Source organism: Uranotaenia lowii, chromosome 3, assembly GCF_029784155.1.
Source record: "Uranotaenia lowii strain MFRU-FL chromosome 3, ASM2978415v1, whole genome shotgun sequence".
Taxonomy (NCBI): domain Eukaryota; kingdom Metazoa; phylum Arthropoda; class Insecta; order Diptera; family Culicidae; genus Uranotaenia; species Uranotaenia lowii.
This window is the reverse complement of record NC_073693.1, coordinates 291,306,844-291,334,833: the sequence shown is the minus strand read 5'-3', so window position 1 is coordinate 291,334,833 and position 27,990 is coordinate 291,306,844. Positions and strand designations below refer to the sequence as shown.

Sequence of the window (27,990 nt, the reverse complement as noted above, 5' to 3'; positions counted from 1 at the left end):
TCGATGCTTGATTTTGGTTTTGACGTCGATCTTGAGAGACTTACGGCCCTTATAGTTTGATAACAACCTTTAAAGTTTGATGATAACTTTCAAGGCCTGACGACGTTGTTCGGGGTGTGACGATCTCTAAGGTTTGACGTTGACCTTTGAGGTCCGATAACCTTCAATGTCTGACAACGATCTTACAAACCTTTACGGTCTGGAGACAACTTTCAAGTTCTGACAACCGCCAAATTCGAGGACTTTCAGGTCCTGCCTTCGCCATTCGATGTCTGACGTTGGCTTTGACAATGATCTTGAGGGACTTACGGCTAATCGTTTGATGACGACTTTTAAGGTTTGATGATAACTTTCAAGGCCTGATGACGTTATTCAGGGTGTGACGACCTCCACGGCTTGACAACGACCTTTGAGGTCCGATAACCTTCAATGTTTGAAAAACTATCTGGAGGGACTTAGAAACCTTTTAAGGCATGACGACTACCTTCTAGGTCTGATAATCGCCAACTTTGGTGACTTCAAGTTCCTAACATCGCCATTTAATATCTAACGTTGGCTTTGGCGATGACCTTGAGGGACTTACGACCCTAAAAATTTGATAACGACCTTTAAGGTTTAATGTTTCAAGCCCTGACGTCGTTATTCAGGGTTTGACAACCTTCAACATTCGACGACGACCTTCAAGGATTGACGACGACCTTTGAGGTCCGATAACTTTCAATGTCTAACAACGATCTTGAATTAAGGTCTGATGACTACCTTCGAGGTCTGACAATCGCCAACTTTTTTGGCTTTGACCATGATCTTGAGGGACTTACGGCCCTAAACGTTTGATGACGACCTTAAGGTTTGATGATAACCTTCAAGTCCTGGTGACATTGTTCAGGATGTGACTACCTTCAAGGTTTGACGACGAACTTCGAGGTCTGACAACAACCTTCGAGGTTCGACAATCGCCAATTTTGACAACCTTCAAGTTGGACGACGACCTTTTATGTCTGACGATCACCTTCAAGCCCTTATGATGACCTTGGTGGTCTGAAAATCTTCAAGTTTTGACGATGGCTTTCGAGTCTGGATGACGTCCTTCAAAGCCTAACGACGACCTTCAATTGACGATGATCTTTAGGGTGTGACGACGACCTTTATGTTCCTTTCAGTTCTGATACCAATCATCATTGTCTGATGACCTTCAAGGTTGACAATGACCTTTATAGTCTGACCACAATCTTAATGGTCTGATGACCTTTAAGGTTAACTGGAATCTCAAAGTCCTGACAATGTCCGTTGAAGTTTTGACAACCTTCAAGTTTGACGAAAACCTTTGAGCCTGAAAGCGACCTGTAAGAACTGACAAAGACTTTCGAGGTATGAAAACCTTCAAGGTTAACGATGACTTTCAGGGCCTATCGACAAGCTATAAGTTTTGACAATATTCTAAGTTTGTCGACGGCCCTTAAGAACTGACGCGACCCTCAAGGCATTTCGATGATATTCGTGGTTTTGCAAAGACCTTAATGGCCTGACACCTCCAGGAATTGAAGACGACCTTTAAGCCTGAAGGTGACCTTTGAGGTCTGAATATGACCTTCGAAGTCTGACGATTTTCAAGTTTTGAAGACGATCTTTGAGGACTACCGACGACCTTCAAGGCATCACGATGACCTTTGTGGTCTGACGACAACTTTGACGACTTTAAGGGCCTGACTTCGCCGTTTGATATCTGACGTTGGCTTTGACGATGATCTTGAGGGACGATCTTATGGCCCTTATCGTTTGATGAGGACGTTATTCAGGGTGACGACCTTGAAGGTTTGACAAAGATTTTCAAGGTCTGACGACAACCTTCTACGTCTGACAATCGCCAACTTTGACAACCTCCAAGTTTGAGGACGACCTGTAATTCTTGACGACCACCTTCAAGGCCTCTTGATGACCTTCAGTGGTCTGAAAATCTTCGAGGTTTGACGATGACTTCCAAGTCTTGATGACGACCTTTAAAGCCTGACGATGACCTTCAATTGACGAAGATATTTAGGGTCTGACGACGACCTTAAGATCCCTTTCAATCTGATGCCAATCTTCATTATCTGATGACCTTAAAGGTTAACGATTACCTTTAAGGTCTGACGACAATCTTCAAGATCTGATACCCTTTAAGGTTAACGAGGACCAATGTTCTCAGGAGGACCAGTGTATTCAAGATTTACGACGACCTTTATATCCTAATAACGACCTTCAAGGCCTTAGAATGCCCTTTGAAGTTCTGAACACGTTCAAGGTTGACGAAAACCTTTGAGGCCTGCAGAGGACCTTTAAGACCTGACGACGGCTATCGAGTAATGAAAACCCTCGAGGTTGACGCGACTCCAAGGCACTACGATGAAGGCACTACGATGACCTTCGCAGTTTTACGAAGACCTTAATGGCCCGACATCTCCAGGATTTGAAGACGACCTAAGGTCCTGAAGACGACCTTTGAGGCTGAATATGACCTTCAAAGTCTGACAATTTCCAAGTTTTAAAGAAGACTTATGAAGACTGACGACGACCTTCAAGGCATCACGATGACCTTTGTGGTCTGACGACCTGTAATGCCTGACGATCATCTTCAAGTCCTAATGAATACCTTTGTGGCCTGAAAATCTTCGAAGTCTGACGATGACTTCCAAGTCTTGATGATGACCTTTGAAGCCTGACGACGATCTTCAATTGATGATGATCTTTAGGGTCTGACCACGACCTTCAGGTCCCTTTCAGGTCGGATGTCAAAACTTCATTGTCTGATGACTTTCAAGTCTGACGACAAGGTGTGATCACTTTTAAGGTTAACGAGGACCTTGAAGGTCCGAGCAATGACCTTTCAAGTCTAACGACATTTAAAGTTGACGACGAACTTTGAGGCCCGATGATGTCCACCTAGGACTAAGGATGACCTCTGTAGTTTAACGGCATTCGAAATTGACGACGCCCTTCATAGTCTTATAACGATCTTCAAGGCCTTACAATGACCTTCGAAGTTCTAACGACCTTCAAGGTTCACGAAAACCTTTGAGGCCTGAAGACGACATACATATAATACCTGACGACGACTTTCGAGGTGTGAAACCTTCAAGGTTGACGTGACTCTCAAGGCATTACGATGATCTTCGTTGTCTGACGACCTTCGCAGCTTTACGAAGATCTTAATGGCCTGACATCTCCAGGATTTGAAGACGAACTGAAGGTGACTTTTGAGGTCTGAATATGTATGACCTTCGAAGTCTGACGATTTTCGAATCTTAAAGACGGCATTTAAGGACTGAAGACGACCTTCAAGATATCACGATGACCTTTGTGGTCTGACGACATGCAAAGTTTTACGACGGCCTCATTGACCTGTTGAATTTCAATTTGAAGTTTTCCCCTTTCCTGATTCCCTAATTCACTACTGATTGGGTTGTTGCCATTTGCAAAAGTGTATTTCTCTCGTTTATGCCAGTCGTAATCGTACAATACCGCAAAATGTTGATGGAACCTTAGCTTATCTCGACTCCGAGTTTTGGAGAAAATTCACATTGTATCAGTCGGGCAAGCATAACACGTGCATATTTACAATTTTCGGGTCGTTATTCGAGTTTCCCTATCCGGATGCATGTTATATATAAAAGTCAACGTGACCAATCATACCATCTTCCCAAATGAGCCAAACACATCTCCAAATGTGCCGGACAGCTTTCCGTCCTCTTACCTTTGCTGGAAGCTGGGTGCTCCGGAATCCCGCGGAAATGCCATTAACACAAACTGTCGTGCCGCGCGTCGATTGCAAGTTAATTTGCAATTTTCATGTCGTTAAACAGGATCCGAAATTGACCGAGCTTGGCTGATTGGGTTTTTTGGGGCGAACGCGAACTTAATTCCAATCTGTTCACTATCCGGTTTGTTATTTGGTTAATGTTTATCTGGAAAACGTACATTCATATGTGTGCTCACAGGTATTTAATTCGAGGGGAGTTTTTTTCGATCTGGAACCCGAACAGATTGTATCGTTATCTCGTTTGGACATGTCAGTTTCATTCTTTGTAATTTTTTTGTTGCGTCTGTTTACATTTTTTGCCAATCACGGAAATTGCAGTGAGCCAGTGAGCATCATGTTTTTGGTGCGTTTGATTGATTTGCGCCTGAACAGGTGTCATTTAATCTCTCCATTCATCGCTGTTATCGTTCTTCGTTGGCTTTTAACATTCATGAATTGTTGTAACCGAGTTTTTTTTTATTATAGATTAATTTGCGATCGCTCCCGACAGAATATGGTTGCTGTTATTTCCCTTAAATTAATGATGAATTTATGTCGAATTCGTTTTAATGTTATCTCTCGTTTTGATGTGTTTCATCGCTTGGTCTCTCGGGCCAATGATCGAGTTTTTGTTTAAAGCAGAAGAAATTTCTCACTTTATTTAAATTATTATTATACAGAGCTGTTTAAACTTCTATTCATTATTATTCTGATTAAATTTTTAAGTATTTTTTTTTATTCTATCCGTCACTCATGGAGTTTTTTTAGGGAGAATTATTTTCAGTTAATTTTAGTTTAATTTAATTTTATTATTATCAGTTGGGTTACACTTTTTTTTTTCCACAGAAACGGGACTATGTTCAGTTTAGGTTTTTTTTTCATCGTTTACATTTTCTATCTTTAGAGTTTTCTTCTTACTAAACTATTCGTCAATTCGAAAAAAGAAATCTGAATGTACATAACTATCTATTTCCGGTTTCCGACTAGTGTTTTTCCTTCTTTCACGCGCGCTCTCTATAATTCCTACTATTGTTAATTTTAAACCCTCTATTTGTTTATTGTTAAGCAGCTTTCTTTTTCAGTTGTTGTTGTTTTTGTTTTCTGTAGTGTTTTTTTTTGTAGTTAGTTTCTGTTGGTTTTCATTATCTATGGATATGAGTTTTAAGGTTTCCTCAGTTGCTTACTCTACTTTTGCTTGACTTTCCGATCTTCTCCTATTTTCTACAATCGTTGCTAACTACTCACTGGTTTAAGCGTAAATAATTTTGGATGATTTCAAAAATTCGTTTGGTCGTAGTTTTGGTTTGAAGAGTACAATTATTGTGAGTCAAAATCAAATTTTATATTTTTCCGGAAAGTTTGCATTTTTTCTGCGAATATTCCGAATTTTCACAATTTATTTCGAAATTTCGTTTATTGAAGTATTATTTTTGAAAATATTAGTTCCGAAATTATCTTATTGATAAAAATCAATTTCAGATCTCAAAGATATAAATGTCTCAAAATTTATGAATTTGGTGATGGATTCTGAATTGGAATTCTGAATTTTTACTCTGAATTTGAATCCTTAATTTTGATTTTTAATGTGAATTCTAAATTCAAGTGTAGCAGTTCTGGATACTAGATCTTGATTCTTATTCATATCAAGATCATATTTTCACATTCGAAGTTTCAGTATCGTCGATTTTGACCTTGTTTGAGTTTTATTTCTGTAGATCTAATGCAAACTTTCTTGATACTTGTTCTATTGTTATCAATATCATGTAAAAATTATTGTTTTTGGGTTCAACAATTCTGTAATTTTGAAAATCTAAACAAACTTACCAAAGGATGGTGGAAGCAACCTTTTACTTTTTTTTTTAAATTTTCCTAACCCTACACTCGAAGCCTTCACGCCCTATTTTCTCGAAGTCACATCCGGCAGCAGATTTTCTTTACACGCGTCCGGATTTCCCTCACTCTTCCGCCTTCAATTTGAATCCTCATTTCCCGATCAAACAAACGCACAACCGGAAATTGTTCAGTGAAGTGTAGTAGGTATATGTACGTTTAGCGTTTACCGGGGTTTGAAAGCGATCCGGCTATTTTTTTCCTCTGTTTTTTCCCGGAAAGTGTTAGAATCTGATAGTCGAAGGAGGTGAACAACAGTTTGAGAAAGCTTTAGACAGAGGGGTGTTGAAAATTTCTCAATTTTTTGGTGCACATTTTAAAAAGTATGTAATTTATTTAGGACTTTCTATATCTGGCTTAGAATCGTACAAAAATACTCTCTCTCTTTTTTTTCTTTAGTCAATTCATTCGTTACTTTTAGTTACAGTGTTGGTTGTTTCGGTTTGTTGCTCTTTTTCTTTCTTAGATAATTCAATTCATTGATAGTAGTATAAAATTTAAGGCACTTGACTTTCAAGTTTGCTTTTTTATGTTTTTTCACCCACCAATCGTTGGGTTGAGTTGGTTTTTTCTCAGTTTCTTTCAGTAAGAAGAAGTTTACGTCTTGGAAACGCAGTTTTCGTGACTGTTTTTTTTTCTCTTACTCCCTCAATTTAGGTTCATTTTTTTATAAAAATATTCTTGGCCTGACTGTGACTTCCTTTTCTTCCAACTTGGATTTCTTACGGAGTTTGTTCTCTTTTCTTCAACGCACATCACACTTGAACGTTTTCGGTGTTTGTTCACTTCAAGCGAATCACTTTTTCCAAGTTGCTGCTTTTTTTTGCTTCCTTTTCTCTGGTGTGATTCCTTCAATGCCAAGGGGCGAGAAAAATGTTGTTATTTTTTATTTTATACATTTTCGTTCCTATCAACCAACCTTATCGGGTAGAGACAAAGTTTGAAGTGGGTGCGTAATCTTTTTTTTTTTTTTGTTATTTTGCTACGTGCATTTAACGGAACGTAGAACAAATCTTGAAGAATAACTTCTTTCTTTTTTCTTTTTGAATCCAAAGATACGAAGTGTCTGTACAATAGATAAAAGATAGAAATAGTTGGCGAGAAAGAGGGTGAAGGAAGGTGTAGTTGAAGAAGTGGCTTAGTAACACCTTCCATTTTTGTTCTAGCAAAAACTTACCAGATACAGAGAGTAAGGCAAGCGGACTCAGGCAACAAATGACAAATTTGATCTGGCCCTGCAAGGTTTCCCAAGGAAATTTGCACCTCACTGAACAATTTTTGCGTCCTATCCGGAATCTTAGTTTTTTTTTCGTTTCATCTATCATTGATAAATTATTCCTTCTTTACCTTTTCCTACTATTGTTCTATTTACTGGATTTTTTCCCTAGGTTTCGTTTTATTATTTTCGATTATCTGTTCTAAATATACTGTATATTGGAAATTATTTACACTCAGTTAAAGCAATCTCCCAAAGCAATTTTTCGATTTGTTTGTATCTGATTTTTTCACTATATTTTCATCTATATCTCTGTGTTTTCTGTTATCAACGTTTTTGTCCTCTTTCAAGGTTTTTTTTTAATTTTTCTGTTAAAATGTTTGATAAGAAAATTAAAAATAACTGTACTTTTTTATTAAGAATTTTGAGGTTTTTTTTAAACAAACGAAATACAATTGAACAAGAACATATTGTAGAGGACACTTCATATTTTTTTTAAATTTTCGATCCAGCAGAAAAATACGCTTAAAAAAATTACCTGCGAGTATTCTTTCGTCGATTGGAGACCGGCTCTTGCCATTTGGGCCCCGGAAAACAAGCTCGTAAAAACACACTCAAATATTCTAAATATTTGTTTGGATTAGTACTTTTTCCCCGGCCATAAACAGCTTTCCCTCGAAGATTTTTTCGGCCCCTCCATTCTTTCGTTTTCTTCAGTGTTTACAATATCTTTTTACTGCCATATCTTATTTCCGCTCGTTTCAGCTGCCGCTTTTTCTTTTTCTGTTGCTGCTGTTATATTTAAATATCCGTAGAAAGCGATACGCTTGTACAAATCTAAAGCGAAATAACTTTCAGCACCTGTTTTAAGTCGAGCAAAAAAAAAAATTCCCATTGCTGCTGCTTGTGGGCAAACAATCCCAGGTCATGATGTGACATTTCCAAGAAAATAAGAAATCCAACTTCAACACAGCAACAACAACAACAAAACCAGATCCAGAGCTTCTGTCCTTCAACGGATTCCAAACACAGCGAATGTGTTTCATCCCCCCTTTCCTAGTTCCCAGCATTCTTTTTTTCGTTCTTTCCGCCACCATTTCCGAAAAGTGGATCGTTAAGGGACTTTTATGGATCCGCTTTCTTATGATGGTGGTGCATATTTTTGTGCACGTATACTTTTATTTCCGTTTTTCCACCGTGCCCGGGCGCTCTCGGAAGTCAACCGTGTGGTTTTCTTTTTTCCCTCTGGAGACGAAACGGAATGGATAAAAAAACTGCCGGTGGCTAAAGGCGTCCGTCATCGTGTTTACGGTTGAAATTAAACTGCTGAAGCTGCTAGCTACTAGCTGCTGTTTGGGTGCGCGCGCGAGCTTTTATTTCAATTAGATGCTCGTTGCCCCGTTTCCGTAATGTTTGTTTTGACGAGAAAAAAGGGGTTTAAAATTCCGCTGAATACTGTCATAATAAATTAAAAGGCATTTCTCAAGCATCAATATAAAATATCGAGAAAAGAGTCGTACATAATTCGTCTAAAAATAATGACCCATCAGAGCAACCATTCTAATTTTCTAGAAAAAAAACATAAGTATGAGCCGTTTCAAATAAAAAAATTACAAAAAAAAAATTCTTCCAAAGATTGATTCCCCGTCAAGAATTACGTCCAAGAGTGATTCCTCGAGTACAACAGAGGTGAGCAGACTGTGTTTGAAAAATTTGACCACTTTTGGGTGGTCTTATGGTTTCGCTTGTTGTTCGGAGGGATCAAAAATTGTAGGCAACTGTATGATCTTTTAAGGTACCTGCAAATACAGATAACTCACGCATTTTGAACTTGTACGTTTTAAAGCGATGTTCGAGCAAATTGAATCCCGAGCCTCGGAACTGGCGTCAGACGGAACAGTCGACGAGCAGTGGTGTGGAATCAAGAATGCCTTCATCACGACAAGCCATGGTACTCTCGGGAAAGTCCCAGAGAAGCTAGTTCATCTCATCGAAGCACAGTACGAGGCATTTTCGTGCAAGGTCCTGCCCGACAGTGTTTTGTTCGATAAAATCCCGGTAACTGCTGGAGTGAGACAAGTATGTATTTTATCTACTACTGCACCGATCTACTGTGCACCGAACCAGGGATTGCCATGGAATCCCTCGACAATGGAGCAACTAAACGACCTTGACCTGGCTGATGATATTGTATTGCCTGTCCAAAGACAACAAGACATGCAAAGCAAACTTTATGACCTCACCGAAAGCTCAGAAAGGCAGAAGGTCTCAAAGTCAATGTCGGAAAGACCAAGTCGATGGGGATCAACACATGAGAAAGTGGAATGCTTTCAGTTTCTTGGTGTCAGATGACGCCTGATGGTGGTACCGAGAAAGACATCGAGACCTGGAAGAAAAGCCCGATTTGAGTTCGCGAATCTCTGAAACATCTGGCGCTTACGCCAGATCCCTATACGAAACGAAAATCCGAATCTTCAACTCAAACGTCAAATCCGTTTTGTTGTACGAGTGCAAAACTTATACAGTGACGACGCGAAAACTGCAATTATTTGTGAATAGCTGTCTGTAGAATATTATCCGCGCTTGAGGGCCTGCCAACAGGATCTCAATCGTAGAACTTCATCGCCGGTGTCATAAAAAGGCGCTAGAAATCAAGATTCGGGAACGTAAGTGGAGATGATTAGATTAGGCACACGCTGTGAAAAGATGAAATAGAGATTTGCAGAGAGGCGTTTGACTAGACTCCAGATATGCAGCGAAGAAGAGACAGGCCCAGAAGCAGTGCCGATCGTGTGCTGTGAATCTAGGATGTCGCCCGCCTATCCTCGATCTCGACCGGCACACAACGGGTAGAAAATCCGTGGGCCAAAAACATTTTTTTTCTTTTTTTTACATAGTATTCCGTCTCATGACATAACTTGACGAACATAATTCCTAAAATTCTCTCGGTCCATGGCAACCGTTCTCCAATTTCTCGGACACCCCACGTTCGCCAGATCACGCTCCACTTGGTCTAACCACCTCGCTCGTTGCGCCCCCGCTCGTCTTGTTCCTACTGGATTCGTAGCGAACACCTGTTTTGCAGGACAGTCGTCCGGAATTCTCGCAACACGTCCTGCCTAGCGTATCCGGCCAGCCTTCACCACCTTTTGGATATTGGGTTCGCCGTAGAGTCGCGCGAGCTCGTGGTTCATCCTTCGCCTACACACTCCGTTCTCTTGTACGCCGCCAGAGATGGTTCTTAACACTCGTCGCTCGAATATTCCGAGTGTACGCAGGTCCTCCTCGAGCAATATCCATGTCTCGTGCCCGTAGAGAACAACCGGTCTAAGGAGCGTCATATACAGGTTACACTTCGTGCAAGGGCTAAGTCTTCTCGACCGCAGTTGCTTGTGGAGTCCATAGTAGGCACGACTTTTGCTGATGATTCGTCGCCGGATCTCACGGCTGGTGTTATTGTCTGCGGTCACCAGTGAGCCGAGATAGACAACGTTTTCGACTATCTCCAGCCAAAAACCTAGGGTTGCCAACCAATAGGATGAAGGAATACCGGACCACGGTCGCAGTAGATTCTGCCGGGTAGAGGCCGTCGAGTAGTGTGCGCCTGATACTAAGGTTGAAGCTGCAAAGATAAGACTTAAGCTTCTTTGCATCACGGAAGCTGTGAAGGGAGTCATTCGACGTGTTGCGCGAGTCCCGCAAGTGTTTAGTGTCAGGTGCAAATTGTAACAGTACTTTCCAACGATTTTTTTTTGCACGGATTTTCATCCGTGTGGATGATTCATCCCGACCTACTTTCCAGCGATAAGAATTTCGCTTAGCAACAAACTCATAAATGAGTAACATAGATGTGCAGTTGAGAAAATCAAATGATCTATGTACCACAAATCATCGAACATTCGATTATACGATAGCCGCTTAACTGAAGTGGCTCCTACTTGTACCGTCTCGATTTCCTTCGGAGTTCGAAATTGAAACAAGACGATGTAACCCTCAGAAAGTTGATGTGCTGAAGTAGCTTAAAACCCGAACTTTCTTCCCAGGGGTGGGCTTCCAAAGAAGACTTAACAAAATGGGGTTGCCGAAATGAGGGTAGTTTGTGTATGTATCTACACGAACTTTGTCGCCGTGGTAATAGCCGTAATTTTCGTATCATAAAAATACCAAACACAATGCTTAAAAAGAACTTCACAAATGCAACTTACCAGTAAAATCGTCAAGTAAACATTAATAAACAGAGAGAAAACTCAAATCGCCAGAGAAATCTTATCGATTTCTCCATTTCTCGGCTTGCGCGAGTGTTGCCGAAATACAACCGTTTCATCCTAAGTCGGGATACCCAGTACTAAATTTTGTGAATTCTCTGTCGATTTTGGAGAGGACGCGCTTACTGGGTACACCTACATACCAGCTACAGCCTGAGAATTTCTCGGACTGGGGTTGGCGGCCGGAATCTATGAGCCAGGCTGTTAACTATCGAGATCATCGTAGATTCGGATCACTTATTGCGCGGTGCGTAATACTCGGTGCGATTTAACGGACGAAAATTTGTGACGACAGTATAAAAACTGCCATACTAAATTATAAAATTCACAGCTTACTCAAAAGGACGTCTTCCAAACTCGATTACCTTCTTGTTTTTGGTCTCAAGGAAACTCCATTTTCCAACATCCCAAAGGAAGGTCTCTATTGGTAACTCATGATGACTGTTAGAATAACGATAAGTTATTCTGTAGTCCTTATAGGTGGAATTTCCATTTAACCGAAAATTTTCACTTCAGTACACAGTTTCTCAGTAAGACTGGCGTGATACATGCTCTCATTATGATTTGGAATTCCTACTACGGATATTTCCACTTTGCCTACTACGACCCGTTACACACTGTTTGCCGAACCAGAGAAGGTCTTCGTATACGACGCAGGTATTTAGGACAAAGTAACGAGCACTAGAATTCAACGTGCATACTTACATAAATCATGCCATTTCAGGGCCTTTTTCTTAATATGATTCTGATTGCTGAAGGAGATCAGAAAGCGACAGAATATTGCTTGAACTGCCTGAAACTCAATCAACTGATTGTCATTATTCGTCGCCCAGTGTGTATGAGCGCCACAGTACTTTATTGTCGATCAGCGCTCGAAAACCGCGGAATGAGAACTCCGACAACAATAGAGCAATAGTGTTTGCCGAAGAGAGACGCAAAACAAGGAGAGTGTTGTATGCATGTTTACACTCGAGGCAGAGGCAATAACAGAGCAAGTGAGAAGCTATCACGGTATTGGAACGCAGTGAGTTGCGCGTGCTGCGAAGGAGGCGTATAGGATAAATGCATGTGAGAAAGCATTCTACGAATACAGGGTCCCGTTGACATTGATCAGTAGCAACAACTTTATGTGAAGGGGTACAGGTTCGATTAGATTATAAGGCATTAAGATAGATTCAGAATAGAGTTTCAATGTGAAACCGTACTTATATCTCGTACCTTAAATTCAATGTTTGTGGCAAGATGCCTTATAATTGTCGGGCCAATTTCAGCGCATCTCATGCTTAAAGCTTTCGTTAGTGAATTGAATCTTCGGCCAGTTTTGCCAATTAAATTACTTGTTTTTCTGAGATTATGAATTTGCGTGTTGACTTTGATGCACTCCGGATAGGGCAATGTTGTTACAAAGGATAAGCTGCTCTCGACCGAAACATGACGGGCATAAGTCACCAAGAGGAGAGGTTGGGTTTCAAACCCCGTGTCATTACGAGAAAAGGTTGGATCTCAAGTCGTTAGAAAAAATATCATTGCGCATCAGATTGCGTATTAACATCGAGTCATTGCGAGGAGAGCTCAGATCTCGAGTCGTTAGTGGAGAGGTCTGGTCTTGAGTCGTATAGAGGAGCGGTAAGTATTGTTAATCTTGAGTCATTAGGAAGAGAGGTCATATTTCGAGTAGTCAGAGAAGAGGTTATAGTGTGAACCATGAGTCATTACAGGGGGAAGTCTGTTCTTAAGTCATTAGAGTAGAGAAAAAAGAGAAGGACATCGCGATCAGATCCGATCTCGCTCGAGTCGTAAGAAAGAGAGGCATTACTGAAAGTGGTTTCGTTGACTAAAGTATCCCAGCAAACATTTTTGTAGACAATGTTCCGAAAATCACTCGGAAGAAACGCTCATGATCCGTTTACAGTTGGAAAAATTCAAACTCGCATGCTGCTTTCTATAGTTCCGTAGAGAGCCGAAAGAGCGACAATGCGAGATCAATGTAAACAGGATTCAAAAACGAGAGCTGATTCGCATCAAAGTCGATAACTCAAGCTCACTACCTGGTGCATCAGAAGTGAGAGAGATACTTATACCGTATTTGTTTATGCCGAGTGTTGCACTAGTGTTACACTGGTGCACCACTAGGTGCTGTCAAACTGTTTGTTTATTCGGAAAGTGTTGCACTGGTTTTGACCTGATGTTGCACTGCCATCGCACTGTGGTCCGAAAGGGCTAAAAGTGGAACTTTTTTCGTAGCGCCTCTGTCTTTCATCTGATCTCATCAGTGTCTTCAGAATATTTGCTTCTTCAAACATGCTTCATAACTTGAAAACATCGAAAGTTAGTCGAAGTCCACTATAAATAAATTGAAAATTTTAACTTTTTTATTTCAATAGATAGAGCTTTACTTTGTACTACAAAGTTGTAGAATACGTAAAAATATGAAACTTTGTTGATTACATCAAAACTCTATCTCTCCTAAGAGCAGAGTTATAAAGGTTTTATAATAAAAGTTATTTAAAAGTTAGTTTTTTAAACTTAACTATACTTAGATGGGGATTTTCCTGAAAAAGGTGTTCTAGACATTTGTTGGGGCATCCAAATCACACGTTTTGCACAAGATTTCAACATTCTACGACGTTTCTTAGCCAACTTATTGCAACTTTAAGTTTTATTTTTACTCAACTTTACGAGCGTTTATTGCAAAAACGTGCAAGTGGAATTTTAAAACTAATAAACCACATTGAAGCTTGAACTTAGTGCAACAAATTGGTGTTAGCGTCATTTGTCTCCACGCGCACATAATTGAACACACCAAGCTTATATTCGATGTGTTTAACGTGTTTCCATACAAAAAATGGAAAAATTTATTTCCAGGTTACGCAGATGCAACGCAAAACGAAGGCAGAAGCCAGTTGAAAAAATTTTTGTATGGAGACACGCAAAACACATCAAACATATGCTTGTTATGATCAATTATGTGCGCGTGGAGACAAATGGCGCTAACGCCAATTCGTTGTACTAAGTTCAAGCTTCAATATGGTATATTAGTTTTAAAATTCCACTTGCACGTTTTTGCAATAAACGCTCGTGAAGTTGAGTAAAAATAAAACTTAAAGTTGCAATAAGTTGGCTAAGAAACGTCGTAGAATGTTGAAATCTTGTGCAAAACGTGTGATTTGGATGCCCCAACAAATGTCTAGAACACCTTTTTCAGGAAAATCCCCATCTAAGTATAGTTAAGTTTAAAAAACTATCTTTTAAATAACTTTTATTATAAAACCTTTATAACTCTGCTCTTAGAAGAGATAGAGTTTTGATGTAATCAACAAAGTTTCATATTTTTACGTATTCTACAACTTTGTGGTACAAAGTAAAGCTCTATCTATTGGAATAAAAAAGTTGAAATTTTTTATTTTTTTATAGTGGACTTTGACTAACTTTTGATATTTTCAGGTTATGAAGCATGTTTGAAGAAGCAAATGTTCTGAAGACACTGATGAGATCAGATGAAAGACAGAGGCGCTACGAAAAAAGTTCCACTTTTAGCCCTTTCGGACCACTGTGCATCGGGCGGTGTTGCCCCGAAAATTTTGTCAGTGTTGCGAGAGAGCGTGTGAGTGAGTGAGGTAGCAATACACTGGCGATGATTTGTGTTTGTTTTTATCGGGTACGGTGGAACACTGAACGAGGGGAGAGAACAAATACGGTATTACTGATACAAGGTCCAATTCTAAAAGACACTCACTCACTAACTCAGTCAATTCAATCAATGCGGCCTTGCGTCGGTTCATACTACCTTCGTTCCTTCTGTCATACCGGCAGACATACATACATACAAACATACTGCCTGTGCGCTCGAATGGATATTACTAAAAAAAATAACAGCAACATCAAAGCAAGAATTATCAGGCAGACAGCATACGATCATCGATCAGTGATCGAGTAAGTGAGTGAGTGAGTGAGTGAGTGAGTAGTGAGTGAGCAGGAAAAGTGATTGAGTGAAACAAGAAACTGAAAATCAGGTAGCTCCTCATTCAGTTGAGAATCCCAAGTGGAGGAGGAACGCCTCTCTTTCAAATCTCATTTCTTTGATTCTCGGAGCAGCACTGTCAAACATAATCTTTGCCCCGTTGGGAGAGAAACCATTCCACAATTTCGGTTTTGCTCTCGCTGTTGAAAACATGGCAGTGTCTCTCATGAGAATTGAGTGATTTTCCGAACATTGTTTGTAGGTGAATTTCTCAACAAACTTTGTTACACGTTTCATATACATTTTAGAATCATCGCATAAAAATCGAAAAACAGCATTTACCTACCAAAGTGGAGGTGATATACATACATATTTTTTACATCTGGCTTAAGCGATAAGAGATATTCAAATTGGACGATATTCAACACCTTATTCGTACATCCTGAAAGTATGCGAGAGAGCTGAAGTTTTGCTCTCATTGCTTGCAAACCGTTGCCAGCGACAATATTTGCTGCTTTGGGGCTTTTTATTATATCCGATCTATACCGACTTTATGTAGCCATTTTTACGATCGTTTACTTATTTGGTAGGAATTGATATTCTCATTAACAGTGTTAACGATTTGAGCTATCATTTTTAATGCGTTTTTATGTTTGCTGGGATGCCGCGGAGAGCACGAGAGCGAGTACGACCTACGCAGTGACTTGCCTTGCCTTGGACTGTACTCCGTAAACGAGGATTTACCACGCGGATAATAAACTAATGAAAAAAGTGGATCTTTTAGGAAGGAGATATGTCACTACCGATCGGGAGATACTCTCAAGCCAGTGGAGGATGTCGTCATCGTTGAGAATCATCCGAATCGTAGCGTGGAAGAAGTTCTGAGCGTGTGTTTTGACAGGTGTTAGTCCAGACTCCTGGATCAAAGGAAGGCCAGATTATGGTCGAACTGACGTCATCGATGGGTCGAGTTGAGTGCTTCAATCTTACAGTGGAAGTAACGTAAGATTAGACCTTTTGAGTAATGGAATACTTCGGGTATTCCGCGTAGTATCCGATCAGTGTACTTTCTTAGGATAGAAGCTGTAGGGTTAACATTTGACCATCTCCGCAGTATTTATCCTTGGGAAAGCGTTATTTTATTGGCGTGGAGAAGAGAGGCTCAAGTTGATTACTAATCCAGACGACAAGTGTCGTAAGCCGATTCGGATTCCATCAAGGAAAAAAAAAAGAGTTGGAAGGTATAGAAAAGTAAACAAAAGCACATCTTTAATTGTCTTCGAAGAGAACCAAAAATGCTTATGAACCTCGAAGCAGCTAGGGGAGCAGTTAGTGGAATAAAGCTTGCTTCATTTAGAATTGGAACAAACTTTTGCTTATATTGGGGCACTCCTGATGGACGGATTTGGAAGTTCTTGGCGCCCACGTGTCGGGAATTTTGTCAGTTTCACGTATGCATTTTTGACATTCTGCAAATCGGCTGTACTTTGTAAACAATCAACATGGAAGCCGAGAGAAGGGAAAAATTATTAAACGGCGCGTTATTAAACGGTATATAGAAACATTGACGACGATTCGAAAGCCTCAAGCCAATCGTCGGAGTGGAACTGTCGACCGGAAACTGCGTGGTAAGTTTTTGAAGACTTTGGCCAGAAAATTCGGTGCTGTCCATAGTACCGTAAGGAGAATTGGACGCCGGGAAAAAATCGAGACGTATCGAGCTAGCAAACAGCCAAATCGGAACATAAAACAGGATAGTGTTGCCAAAATCCGTGCTCGGAAACTATACGACCAGGTGCTGACCAAGTTCGACGGGTGTCTTCTGATGGACGATTAAACCTATGTCAACGGCTCAAGGGATGTTCCAGCCAAATTTAAATTTATTTTTGTCTAAAAATTTGCACGAAAATTTATGATTTGGCAGTACATTCGCAGCTGTGTCAAAAAACGAAAGTTTTCGTTACAAATAAGACAATGACGTCGAAACTATACCAAAAAGAGTGTCTCCAAAAACGATTTTTTCCGTTCATTCGATCTTACAACCATCCCGTAATGTTTTGGCCAGATTCGGCAAGCTGTCATTACAGCAAAGTCGTTCAAGAATGGTATGCAGAGAAAGGGGTCCAGATTGTTCCGAAAAATCAATACACACTCAACTGCCCACAGTTTCGCAATGTTGAGAAAAACTGGGCAATCATGAAGAGGAGACTCAAGGCAAAGGCAAAGGTTGTCAAATACATGACTCAAATGAAGACCTGGTGGAATAAGATAGCTAAAACGATGGACGAAGAAGGTGTGCTCCGCTTAATGAGCCGTGTTACAGGAAAAATTCGAGAATTCCTTCGAAACCGTGACGAATAATCTTATCCGTATTTTTAATTGAAATACAGGCAATTTTTTTTGTTCCAATTCTATCTGAAGCTAGCTTTACTGGATTTTTATCGAAAGTTTTGGTATTATATTGTCGAGAAAGGCCGTCAGAGTCTAATCGAAATACAATTCAGAGTCTTTGGGCTGTAATTCAGAGGTCTCAGTTAAGATCTAGCGACTCTTTACCTGAGTACGTCTCAATGAATGATTCTGATCTGTTGAGATACGTACAAAAGTTTGGTGAGGAAAGGCCTTAACCTTCAGGTTAATTTTAGGATGTAGGTATGTGATCTCTTGTCCTTACGATTACTATCCCGACCAGATCTCCCTGATTTGAATATGCGATTATCTGACGAATCCTGGAGGTGCTTGAACTATTTTGTTATACGAAATGAATTACTGATGACACTTTTAAAAATTTATCGCTCAAAGCTATCATTAATTTCAAAAAAATCCATAATAATATGAACTAATAATGAAGTTCTGAAGGAATGAGCTGTTTATGAACAAATATTAATAATTTTTTTTTTAATTCCGTTTCAGGTACGACACATAAATGGAAAAGGATCAATTTGAACCTCATAATTGGTGAGTTCTGAAAATTGATCTCAAATTGGTCGGAAGATCTTAAACGATTCCATTCCCAACGAGTGATCACAATCCCTCAAACAATAGGAAAGGTCTCAAAATGTAATTTCCCAATTTAAACTCAGATTAGCTTTAACATCATGCTAATTGAGCTGTACCGGTGGATGTGTCTCGAAATCGGTCTCCATCTACAGTTCTGTTCAAAAGTATTTGCATTTGCCTGTAAGTGTGTCTGGAAAACAAAGAGAAAAAGCCATTACCTAAAAAAGAAAAGCCAAATTGAAAATCTGCAATTAAATTTCAGTTAAACCTACTTCAGACTGTCCTTCGAAGAAGCCATCAAAAAAATAACGTAGTCCGAAGTTTTTCTGTTGGAGCAAAAAAGCTCTCTTGTATGTCTGTTTGGTTCTTTTTTTATCCTCTGAAATCTCAATTTCATTTTATCTTACCTAACCTAACCTGTATGTTTTTTTTTTGTTACTGTTGCTGTTTCGCTCTCTTGTTTCCAATGTCCCAGCGGCTAGCCACGAGCGAGCTGTCTTGTTTTTTAATGTTACTTCGTTTTTTTTAACTCGGTTCTGTTTAGCTTTAATTGTTCTTTCGAACTTTTTCATGTGCGCGTTTTTTTCAGTTGCTCTTTTTATGACTCAACTGCTTTTGTTCAACTTTTCAATGTTGTTATTCGCTCGTTTGTTTGGGTTTTTATTTAGCAAATCCTTACAAATGTCAGTGTTTTTTTTTCTATTAATTCCGGTTATAATGCTGCTGAAGAAATCTTTACCTTAGGTCCGGGTTCGTTCGATGCGACTTGCTAGTTTAAATATTTTGGTTTTAAATACTTGAAACATTAAACGTACATACGTACGGGCGTCTGCTTTCAGGACTTTTTTTTTGTTGAATATTTGTTTTAATTTGCTCACACCCATTTTGACACCAATTCACACCTATAGAACATTGGCTGAGTGCTGTGACATTTTTCTTAATTTTTTGCTTTGTGTTCGCTTTCATCTTCCCAATTCGTTTGGATGAGGAGTTTTTTCTTCTTTCGGAAAGGTTTGAACCACTTTAAGCTGGAAGATTTGTTTTTGTTTTTCCAATTGGTTAAATATTGAAAATACTTTGTTTAAATTAGAACAGCTCAGTGTGGTGCTAATTTAGTGTTAAAGTGTGAGTCGTTTGACGTTTTAATTATTAAATATCCTAATGAGTAAGCTTGTTTTTGTTTCGTTAATGTTAGGGGCACATGGTATTTTGTAGTTTTGTTTTTAGCACTTTATTGTTCATTTTTCAAATGAAAACTCGTTTCGAAGTTTACATCACACAAGTAGGACACAACTGGCAAACTTATCCACAGGCTGGCACATTCTCTGCGATGCGGTCGCTTTTTTCTCCCACACAGTTTATTTAATTTTATTCAGTACACAGCTACAATGACCTAATTTTGATTTTAACGTTCCATTCTCCATTTCCATTGCTCCGTTAATGAAGGGAAATAAGGGAAACAAAAATCCCGGGGCATTTTACCAGCTCTTTTCAACGTTTTTTTTTCAACTGAGAAGTTGCAGATTTTATGAATCGTCTGTTATTCCGAAGGAAGTTCGTTCCGTTTCATTCGTAATGTACGTCCTGTTGCCATCAAAATGTGAGGGGTGGCTGAGCTTCCCTTACGAGTGCACCAACAACGCTCTGCGGGATACTGTGTACCAGGGATTCTTACTAAATAAGAGTGGAAACGAATAAGTACAACGATGGAAGCCAAGAGCACGACTTTCATTCGAAAGAAGTGTGAAAGTAGCAAATGAAACTATCATGGAGCAATTGTTGGTACTAAATAGATCTCTGCAAAGTGGGGGAAAACTGATGAAAATAGCAGGCAACACAAAAATAATACAGTTTTTTTAAGAAATTAAAATCTAAAGTTAAAGGTATACTAAACAATAAGTTTTGAAACTTAAAAAAAAAACAAATTGCTATTTATTAAAAACAAAACACTTAAGTGCTATAAAATACATGATTTTTGTTTTTACTTTTTCCTATGATTTACTTACCTTATATCATATTTTATCCTACAAGAGGTCTGTTGAAGATATATCTGTACGATTTAGTAAATTTGACAAGAAATTTTTTTATAGGATTTTTCTCAAAATTCTTACTGCTTAATTCAAACCAATTTTCAAAGGTCTGTTAACGACGATCGAAATCCACTTGTACATTAGGGTGACAACCAAAAGGGGTAATGTCGAATTTCGCAAACCGATCATATACATTTTGAAGATTGGCCCAAAAAATTGCCCTGAGCAAAATTTCAGCTCAATCAGACTGGATTTAGGGGTGCCTCAAAGCGCTAAAAATTTCGGTTTTTTACCCTCAAAAATCAACGAATGGGGGACCAAAGGAAAACGGAAAAAAATAAATTTTAATTTTTAAGCCAAGAAATGGCTTAAAAACACATGAAACGTTAAGATCTGGTGTTATCTCGAAAGAAAGCAAAACTCGACATTCTGAGACTCGGTTTTCCGAAATCCCACAAGAAGAATTTTAACCAAAAAAAAAATTTTTTTTTCGAGATAACACCAGATTTTGATGTTTGAAGCATTTTTAAGTTATTTGGCTTGAAAATTAAAATTGCGATTTTCCAAATTTCCCTTGACGTGATATTTGAAATTTTAAAGTAAACTTTTGACAATTTTTTTTTCGGGATAACACCAGATTTTGTCGTTTTATGCGGTTTTCATAAAAAACCTAAAAGCGTTTTTGTTGGTAATTTTTTTTCCTATATGATTGCCCACTTTGCGATGTTTAGAAGAGTTGTAGACCACATTATTACTTACCACCAAAAGAAAAAATCATCGAATTCTTAGAAGGCCCTTTTTTTTAAATCGACTTCAAGTTTTAGTTTGCATTTTTTTTTCAGTGTAGGATTTTCACTTATTTTCACCATAAATTATTACAATCGAAGCTCTTAATTCTTCGAAATCAGTTCAACGAAGCAGTTTTTGACTTAAAGGTTGGAAATCTACACTGAAAAAATAAATTACTAGATTTTCAATGAAATCATGAAAAAGTTTTTGTTAGAAAAACTTTTTCCCCTTAAAAATGCACAAGTTGCAATGTATGGACGCCTTGTAGACGTTATTATTCCAGGCTTAGAAAAAAATTTCATCAATTGCTGGGATGGCATTTTTTGGGAAATTGAGTTTTTGTTTTTGAAGAAATGCATTTTTCTTTTTCTCAGTGTAGGATGTTAAAAAAAAATCTTTTTTTTTTTTCTAAAACTCAATCATTGTTCTTAAACTCTCTCATGATCCACATTTGTGTAGAAATTGTAATTTTCGAGCTAAAAATGTTTATTTGGCTCTTTTCAAATGTTAGTCTAGATAATTTTTGGGAAATCTAAGTGTGCCAAGTTGCTTTACTAGGTAAAATTTTTAGGCCCACAAAGTTTCATTGAATTCTGAGAGGGTCATTCCAACTTCGTGTTTATTTGGCGTTGAAATTCGTCTATAGTCTCTTAATGTAAATCTAAGATTTTTTCCAAAAATCCTGTTTGGGCAGACATAAGAAAAATTTACTATTTTTGCTTAGAACTGGGATAAGAGGGCGTCGACAATCTGCAATTTCTTTTTTAAATTTCAAATATGAATTTGTTAAACAATACCAATAATTCTTGCTTGAACATCCAATCCTGAATCTGTATTTTGAAATCCAAATTTTTGTGCTTCAAACTAAATTTGCAGTTGGTGTTTTTGAGATTATTCGTGTGAAAATAAATTGAGAACTATCTCTGGTTTTATCTTCAATTTTAGTTAAGACATTATCGAATCTTCTTTTTAATGCAAACAGATTACTTTTATTAATCTCAGTATATGGGTGTTAAAAGCAATTATATAGATTTTGATATTTTGTAATATTTATTATTTTTTTCTTCAAATCATCTTCAAAGCAATCTTAAAAAATAATGCCAAATTCTTTGAAAAAGTAAATTTTGGAGCTTATTTTGTCATATACCTCGTTTCACAAGTTAAAACTCATTTTGAAAGTTTTTGATTATTTTGTAATTTTTCTGTTTTTCAAAATGTACATATATTTCTTCTATTTTTTATTCTCGGCCTCGAAAAAAATCATCAATTGCTGAGATGGCATTTTTTGGGAAATTGAGTGTTTGTTTTGGAAATGCATTTTTCCCAGTGTAGGATTAAAAAAAAAAAAAAAATTAAAAAAAATTTGTTTATACAAATTCAATCATTTTTCCTTAAAATCTCTCATGAATCACATTTGTGTAGGAATTATAATTTTCGAGTTAAAAATGTTCAGAAAATGTTTGCCCGAAGAGTATGGCTTTTTTCAAATGTTAGTCTAAATAATTTTTGGGAAATCTAAGTATGCCAAGTTGCTCTACTGGGTAAGATTTTTAGGCCCACAAAGTTCCATTGAATTCTGAGAGGGTCATGCCAACTTCGTGTCGATTTGGCGTGAAATCCATCTATAGTCTCTTAATGTAAATCTAAGATTTTTTCCAAAAATCCTGTTTGGGCAGACATAAGAAAAATTTATTATTTTTGCTTAGAACTGGGATAAGAGGGCATCGACAATTTGCAATATTTTTTTTTATATCAAATATGAATTTGTTAAACAATACTAATAATTCTTAATTGAACACCCAATCCTGAATCTGTATTTTGAAATCCAAATTTTTGAGCTTCAAACTAAATATTGCAGTTGGTGTTTTTGAGATAATTCGTGTCTTCTTGAAAATAACTTGAGAACTATCTCTTGTTCTATCTTCAATTTTATTTAAAAAATTATCGTGTCTTCTTTTTGATCCAAACAGATTGCTTTTATCAATCTCAAATTATGGGTGAAAATGCAAATAGATAGTTTTTGATATTTTCAAATATTTATTAATTTTTTTTCAAATCATCTTTAAAGCAATCTTGAAAAATATTGCCAAAGTTTTTGAAAAAGTAAATTGTTGAGCTTGTTTTGCCACATACTTCGTTTCACAAATTAAAGCTCATTTTGAAAGTTGTTGATTATTTTTTTAAATTTTCTGTTTTACAAAATGTACACATATGTATTTCTTCTGTTTTTTTATTTCGGTTTAGAAAAAAATCATAAATTGCTGAGATGGCATTTTTTGCGAAATTGAGTGTTTGTTTTTGAAATGCATTTTTCTCAGTGAAGGATTCCAAAAAAAAAATAATCAAAACAAAATTTCTTTAAAAATTCAACCATTTTTCTAAAGTTTTTAATGAAGCACATTTGAGTAGGAATTGTAATTTTCGAGCAAAAAATGTTCAGAAAATTTTTGCCCGAAAAGTATGGCTCTTTTCAAATGTTAGTCTAGATAATTTTTGGGAAAACTAAGTGTGCCAAGTTGCTTTACTAGGTAAGATCTTTAGGCTCACAAAGTTTCTTTGAATTCGAAAAGGGTCATGCCAACTTCGTGTCGATTTGGCAGGAAAACCGTCTATAATCTCTTAGTGGAAATCAAAGATTTATCCAAAAATCCTTTTTGAATAGACATCAAATTTTCTTTTAGTTTTGCTAAAACTAGTGTAAGAGAGCATCGACAATTTGATTTTTTTTTTATTCGTATTTAACTTTGTTTAACAACATTAAAAATGTTTGATCCAATATCCAATCCTGAATCTCTATTTTGAAATCTAAGTTTTGTGCTTCAAACTAAATATTGCAGTTGGTGTTTTTTTGTTTCATAATCGTGTCTTCTTGAATAAAATTTGAGAACTATCTCTTGTTTTATCTTCAATTTCATTTAAGAAATTATCGAACCTTCTTTTCAATCCAAACAGATTGCTATTACTCATCTCAAATTATGGGTGAAAAATGCAAATACAGCAGTTTTTCGATTTTTTAAATACTCGCCAAATTCACGCTCAATTTTATCACCTTTTAATTTACCTTAATTAGATGTAGACTATCAAATTGATATTCTACATGGTTTTATTTCAAGAAAAAATCTTAAAATTGCTGTAGAAAGAATAATTTGAACTAAAATCGATGCTTTGTGTTCAGCAATCTTTGATAATTACATCTTATTATCAAAATTTATTGATGCAAATCGTTTCCACTACTGAAAACATTAAAAATTATTGATTAAAGACAATAAAAATACTTTTTTCCACTTCAATTTTTATTATATTCACGGTGAATTTTTTTCTGGCCGTGATAAAATCGAAAAACTTCTGTTAGTTTTTTTTGTAGAGAAATGAATCCAACTTAGATGAAATTTCAGGGACTAGATAAGAGAAAATCGATGTTGAAAAACATGCGAAAAAAATTCGCCTTGTCTCCCGGTGAGACTTGAACCCACATCTTGCGCCTCTCCGGGGCCCATGTATTAACATTCTACTACAGGAGACCAACCTGGCGTATGAATATTATACTGGTTGAGTGTCGATGTCTATCGGAATGAAGGGAATAGTTCTCCAATGTGATCATAATACGGCAAACGCATCATTTCTCATCATAACTGACAACCCGTGCAGGATATGAGAAGGCAATGCAAATCTTGCCGTGCTTAAAAATGTCCAAACTTGATTCCAACTACCATAAGATGAAATGATGGGAATAGAAATAGACCAAGAAAAATGATTATGATCACATGGGAGAACTATTCCCTTCATTCCGATAGACATCGACACTCAACCAGTATAATATTCATACGCCAGGTTGGTCTCCTGTAGTAGAATGTTAATACATGGGCCCCGGAGAGGCGCAAGATGTGGGTTCAAGTCTCACCGGGAGACAAGGCGAATTTTGTTCGCATGTTTTTCAACATCGATTTTCTCTTATCTAGTCCCTGAAATTTCATCTAAGTTGGATTCATTTCTCTACAAAAAAAAATAAAAAAAAAAGTTTCGCTGACTGAATGTTTGAGTCAAGACCCATCTCTGGGTCGCAATTTACAAAAAAAAACTTCTGTTAGTTTTTGATATTTTAAATATTATAATTTTTTTTTTTTTTCAAATAATCTTTACAGCAATCTTAAAAAAATATTGCCAAGGTCTTTTAAAATGTAAATTTTTAAGCTTATTTTGTCACAGAATTCGTTTCACAAGTCAAAGTTCCTTTTGAAAGTTGTTGACTAATTTTTAGTTTTTCTCTATGTAAAAAAAATGTAAACAAACAGTTGTATTAAAAAAAAAATTCAAAAATTGACATAAATCAGTCGCAACTTTTTTCCGTCTAGAATATTTGTAGTCTGGACAAAATATTCTATATGTAAAGTACAAATTTTAAAGTTGTTTTGATAAATTTTGCAGCAGTTTTCTGTGAATTCTTAAGATGTTTCATACGACGTAACGAAAGCTCACGTGAGATATATTCCTTCTGTTCCATCAAAAGTTATTTTTTTTTGCTGAGAACCAAAGATTTTTTTCAAAAGACTTCATTTTTAGATTAACAAATATAAAATAAAAACAAAAAGAGCTTGAAAATTATAATAAAATTTTAGGGAATAGATCAGATGAAAATTTATGTAAAAGTTTTACCAGGAGACAAGGCAAATTTTGTTCGCATGTTTTTTAACATCATTTTTCATCTATTCTATTCCTTAAATTTCAACTTACCAAGTTGGATTCATTTCTTCACAAAAAAAAGTTTCGCTGACTGAACGTTTGAGTCAAGACCCATCTCTGGGTCACAGTTCTAAATTTTCATAAAAGCTTTAAAAAAATAATTTAGAACTAACGAGCATGAAAAAACTGCCAAAAATAGCTGAAGGAAGAGCTGAATAATTTTTAAGTTGAAATTCAGTTGAAATAATTGAAATCAAACTTCATAAATCCAATTTGTTTTCCAATCATAAATCAAAAATCACTGGTTTTGTTTTGTTATTGCAAATGCATTAATGAAAAGACCCAGAATGTTGTTTTAAATCAAAATACCAGATCTAAAAAAAAGCGAATTCATCAGGAGCATATAAGAGGGAAATAAGAGAGGGTATTTTGTTTTTTTTTAACTTGTTTTAAAGTTTCAAAATAAAATTTCCGATACATACATCCACAAAAATTTGAAAATTCATATAATTTCATAACTTCAATCAGTAATTTCAATATAAATTCAGTAAGTTTTGATATTTTTTTTAAATTCATAGAAAAGACTTCTAGTTTTCTAAAAAAATGATTTTTTTTTTGTATCAAAACTCATCGATAGATTTTGAATCGTATTTTAGGCTTCCAAAAAACCTTTCATGATAATTTTTATAAAACTTGCTCAAAAAATTTCGTTTTGGAGATGTTTGTTGTTTTTGTTTGTTAAATTTGCCAAATAAAGTGAATAAATCCGGGCTGTTCTTAAATTTAGTTTTAAATATCCGGCCAAACCCGGATAAATCCGGGCAATCTGGCAACCTTACATTATATTCATACTTTTTATTTAAAAATAATCAAAATAAAATAGAATTGGTTTCTTCAAAAGTCTCGGATCTCGACAATCTGAGATCTAGAATTTAAAAAAATAATAAAAAAACAGAGTCATAGAAAACGTCCGAAAAAAATTCAATGAACTTTTTTTTTTCCAGAATCTGGACTGAGCCTCTGAGATTGAACAACTATGGTAGGAACGAATTTTATAACCTGTTTGACATATCTTGTTCAACCAAGTGTATGTATATTTTGATTTCAATGTAAGTAAGGATAGTTTCAAGATAAGATTAAGTTATCAGTCTGTATGACATTAAATTGCCGTAGACAGTGGCCAATAAATAAAATTTAAAATAAAAAATACTTGAGGTAATCAATGCAATTTTATTTAAAATTTCAGAATTGGTTTCTTTAAAAGTCTCAGATCCTAACAATTTGAGATCAGAATATTAAAAAAAGTAATTAAAAGAAAACAGAGTCATAGAAAACATCCGAAACTAATTCAATGAATTGTTTTTTCTTCTTGAATCTGGTCTTAAAATTTAAAATGAAAATAAAAAGTACTTAAGCTACTGCGATCAATGTAAATTCATACTTTCGTTGGAACTCATACTTAAATTTTGATGATTTTTGATTTTTCATTTGAAAAATACCAAACCGTAAAAGTTGTTCTGAACTTAAAATATGAGTTCAAATTTCTATTTTTAAATTTTTAATCGTGAAATATTAAATTATTACCGTGAAATATTAATTATTAGTCAAATTTCAAGCAAATCGATGAGAGGCAGATGTTATGTGTTGAAAAAAGGAGGAAGCATAATCGTGTGTAGAAAGTCTTTTTTTTACAGGAATTTTTTATCCATCTGGAGCTCTTTTTGAAAATCTTAAAGTGAAAAAATGTCTAAATGTTTTTAAATAATCTTATCAATCTAGTTAGAGTTAATCTCTAATATTTTTTTTTCAATTTCTTCAGGTCATACTTAAAAAAAAATTCTGACCATGTTGCATATAAATTCATGTTTTTTCCTTAATTTTTATTTAGTTTTACGAATCAAAGTAAAACATAACGGATTTCAGATGATGAGGATTAAAAGAAGGATTTGATGATGTACAAGTAAGGATAAAAAGTGCTTCACTTCTAGTCAAGCTCAACAAACTCAGGAAAATGAAAGCAGCAGTCATAATCGATTCCTCTAATTTTCCATCAGAATATTTTTGTTGAATTTTAATTTCAGATTCTAATATCTAGATTTTATATAACGATCAAATATTTGAATTTAAATTTGCTTTATACAATCTGAAATTCCAGCTCAAAGTTAATCATGTGGTTCTGAAATTTGAATTATGAAATCTGAAATCTTAGGCTGAAATCTTAATTCTGAGCAAGGAGTCTCGAATCTGAATCTTAAATTGTAATAAAGAGTATGTATTTTAATTTTGAATTTAAATCTAAGTTTTATCACAGTACTGAATCCGAAATTTGACAAGATAATCTGTAAGCTTAACAAATTTAGGAAAATGAAAGCAGCAGCTATAAT

General features: G+C 36.4%; 1 protein-coding gene across 1 annotated transcript in view; it reads left to right on the top strand.

The window, feature by feature from the left end:
• LOC129758382 (pseudouridine-5'-phosphate glycosidase-like) overlaps positions 1-18,224 on the top strand; it is a 59,743-nt gene extending 41,519 nt beyond the window's left edge. Inside the window, exon 8 of the mRNA XM_055755886.1 lies at positions 18,021-18,224. Within this exon, the coding sequence (XP_055611861.1) occupies positions 18,021-18,053 (33 nt within the window). The 3' untranslated portion in view covers positions 18,054-18,224. The remainder of the gene's footprint in view (positions 1-18,020) is intronic.
• Positions 18,225-27,990: the final 9,766 nt, after the last annotated feature.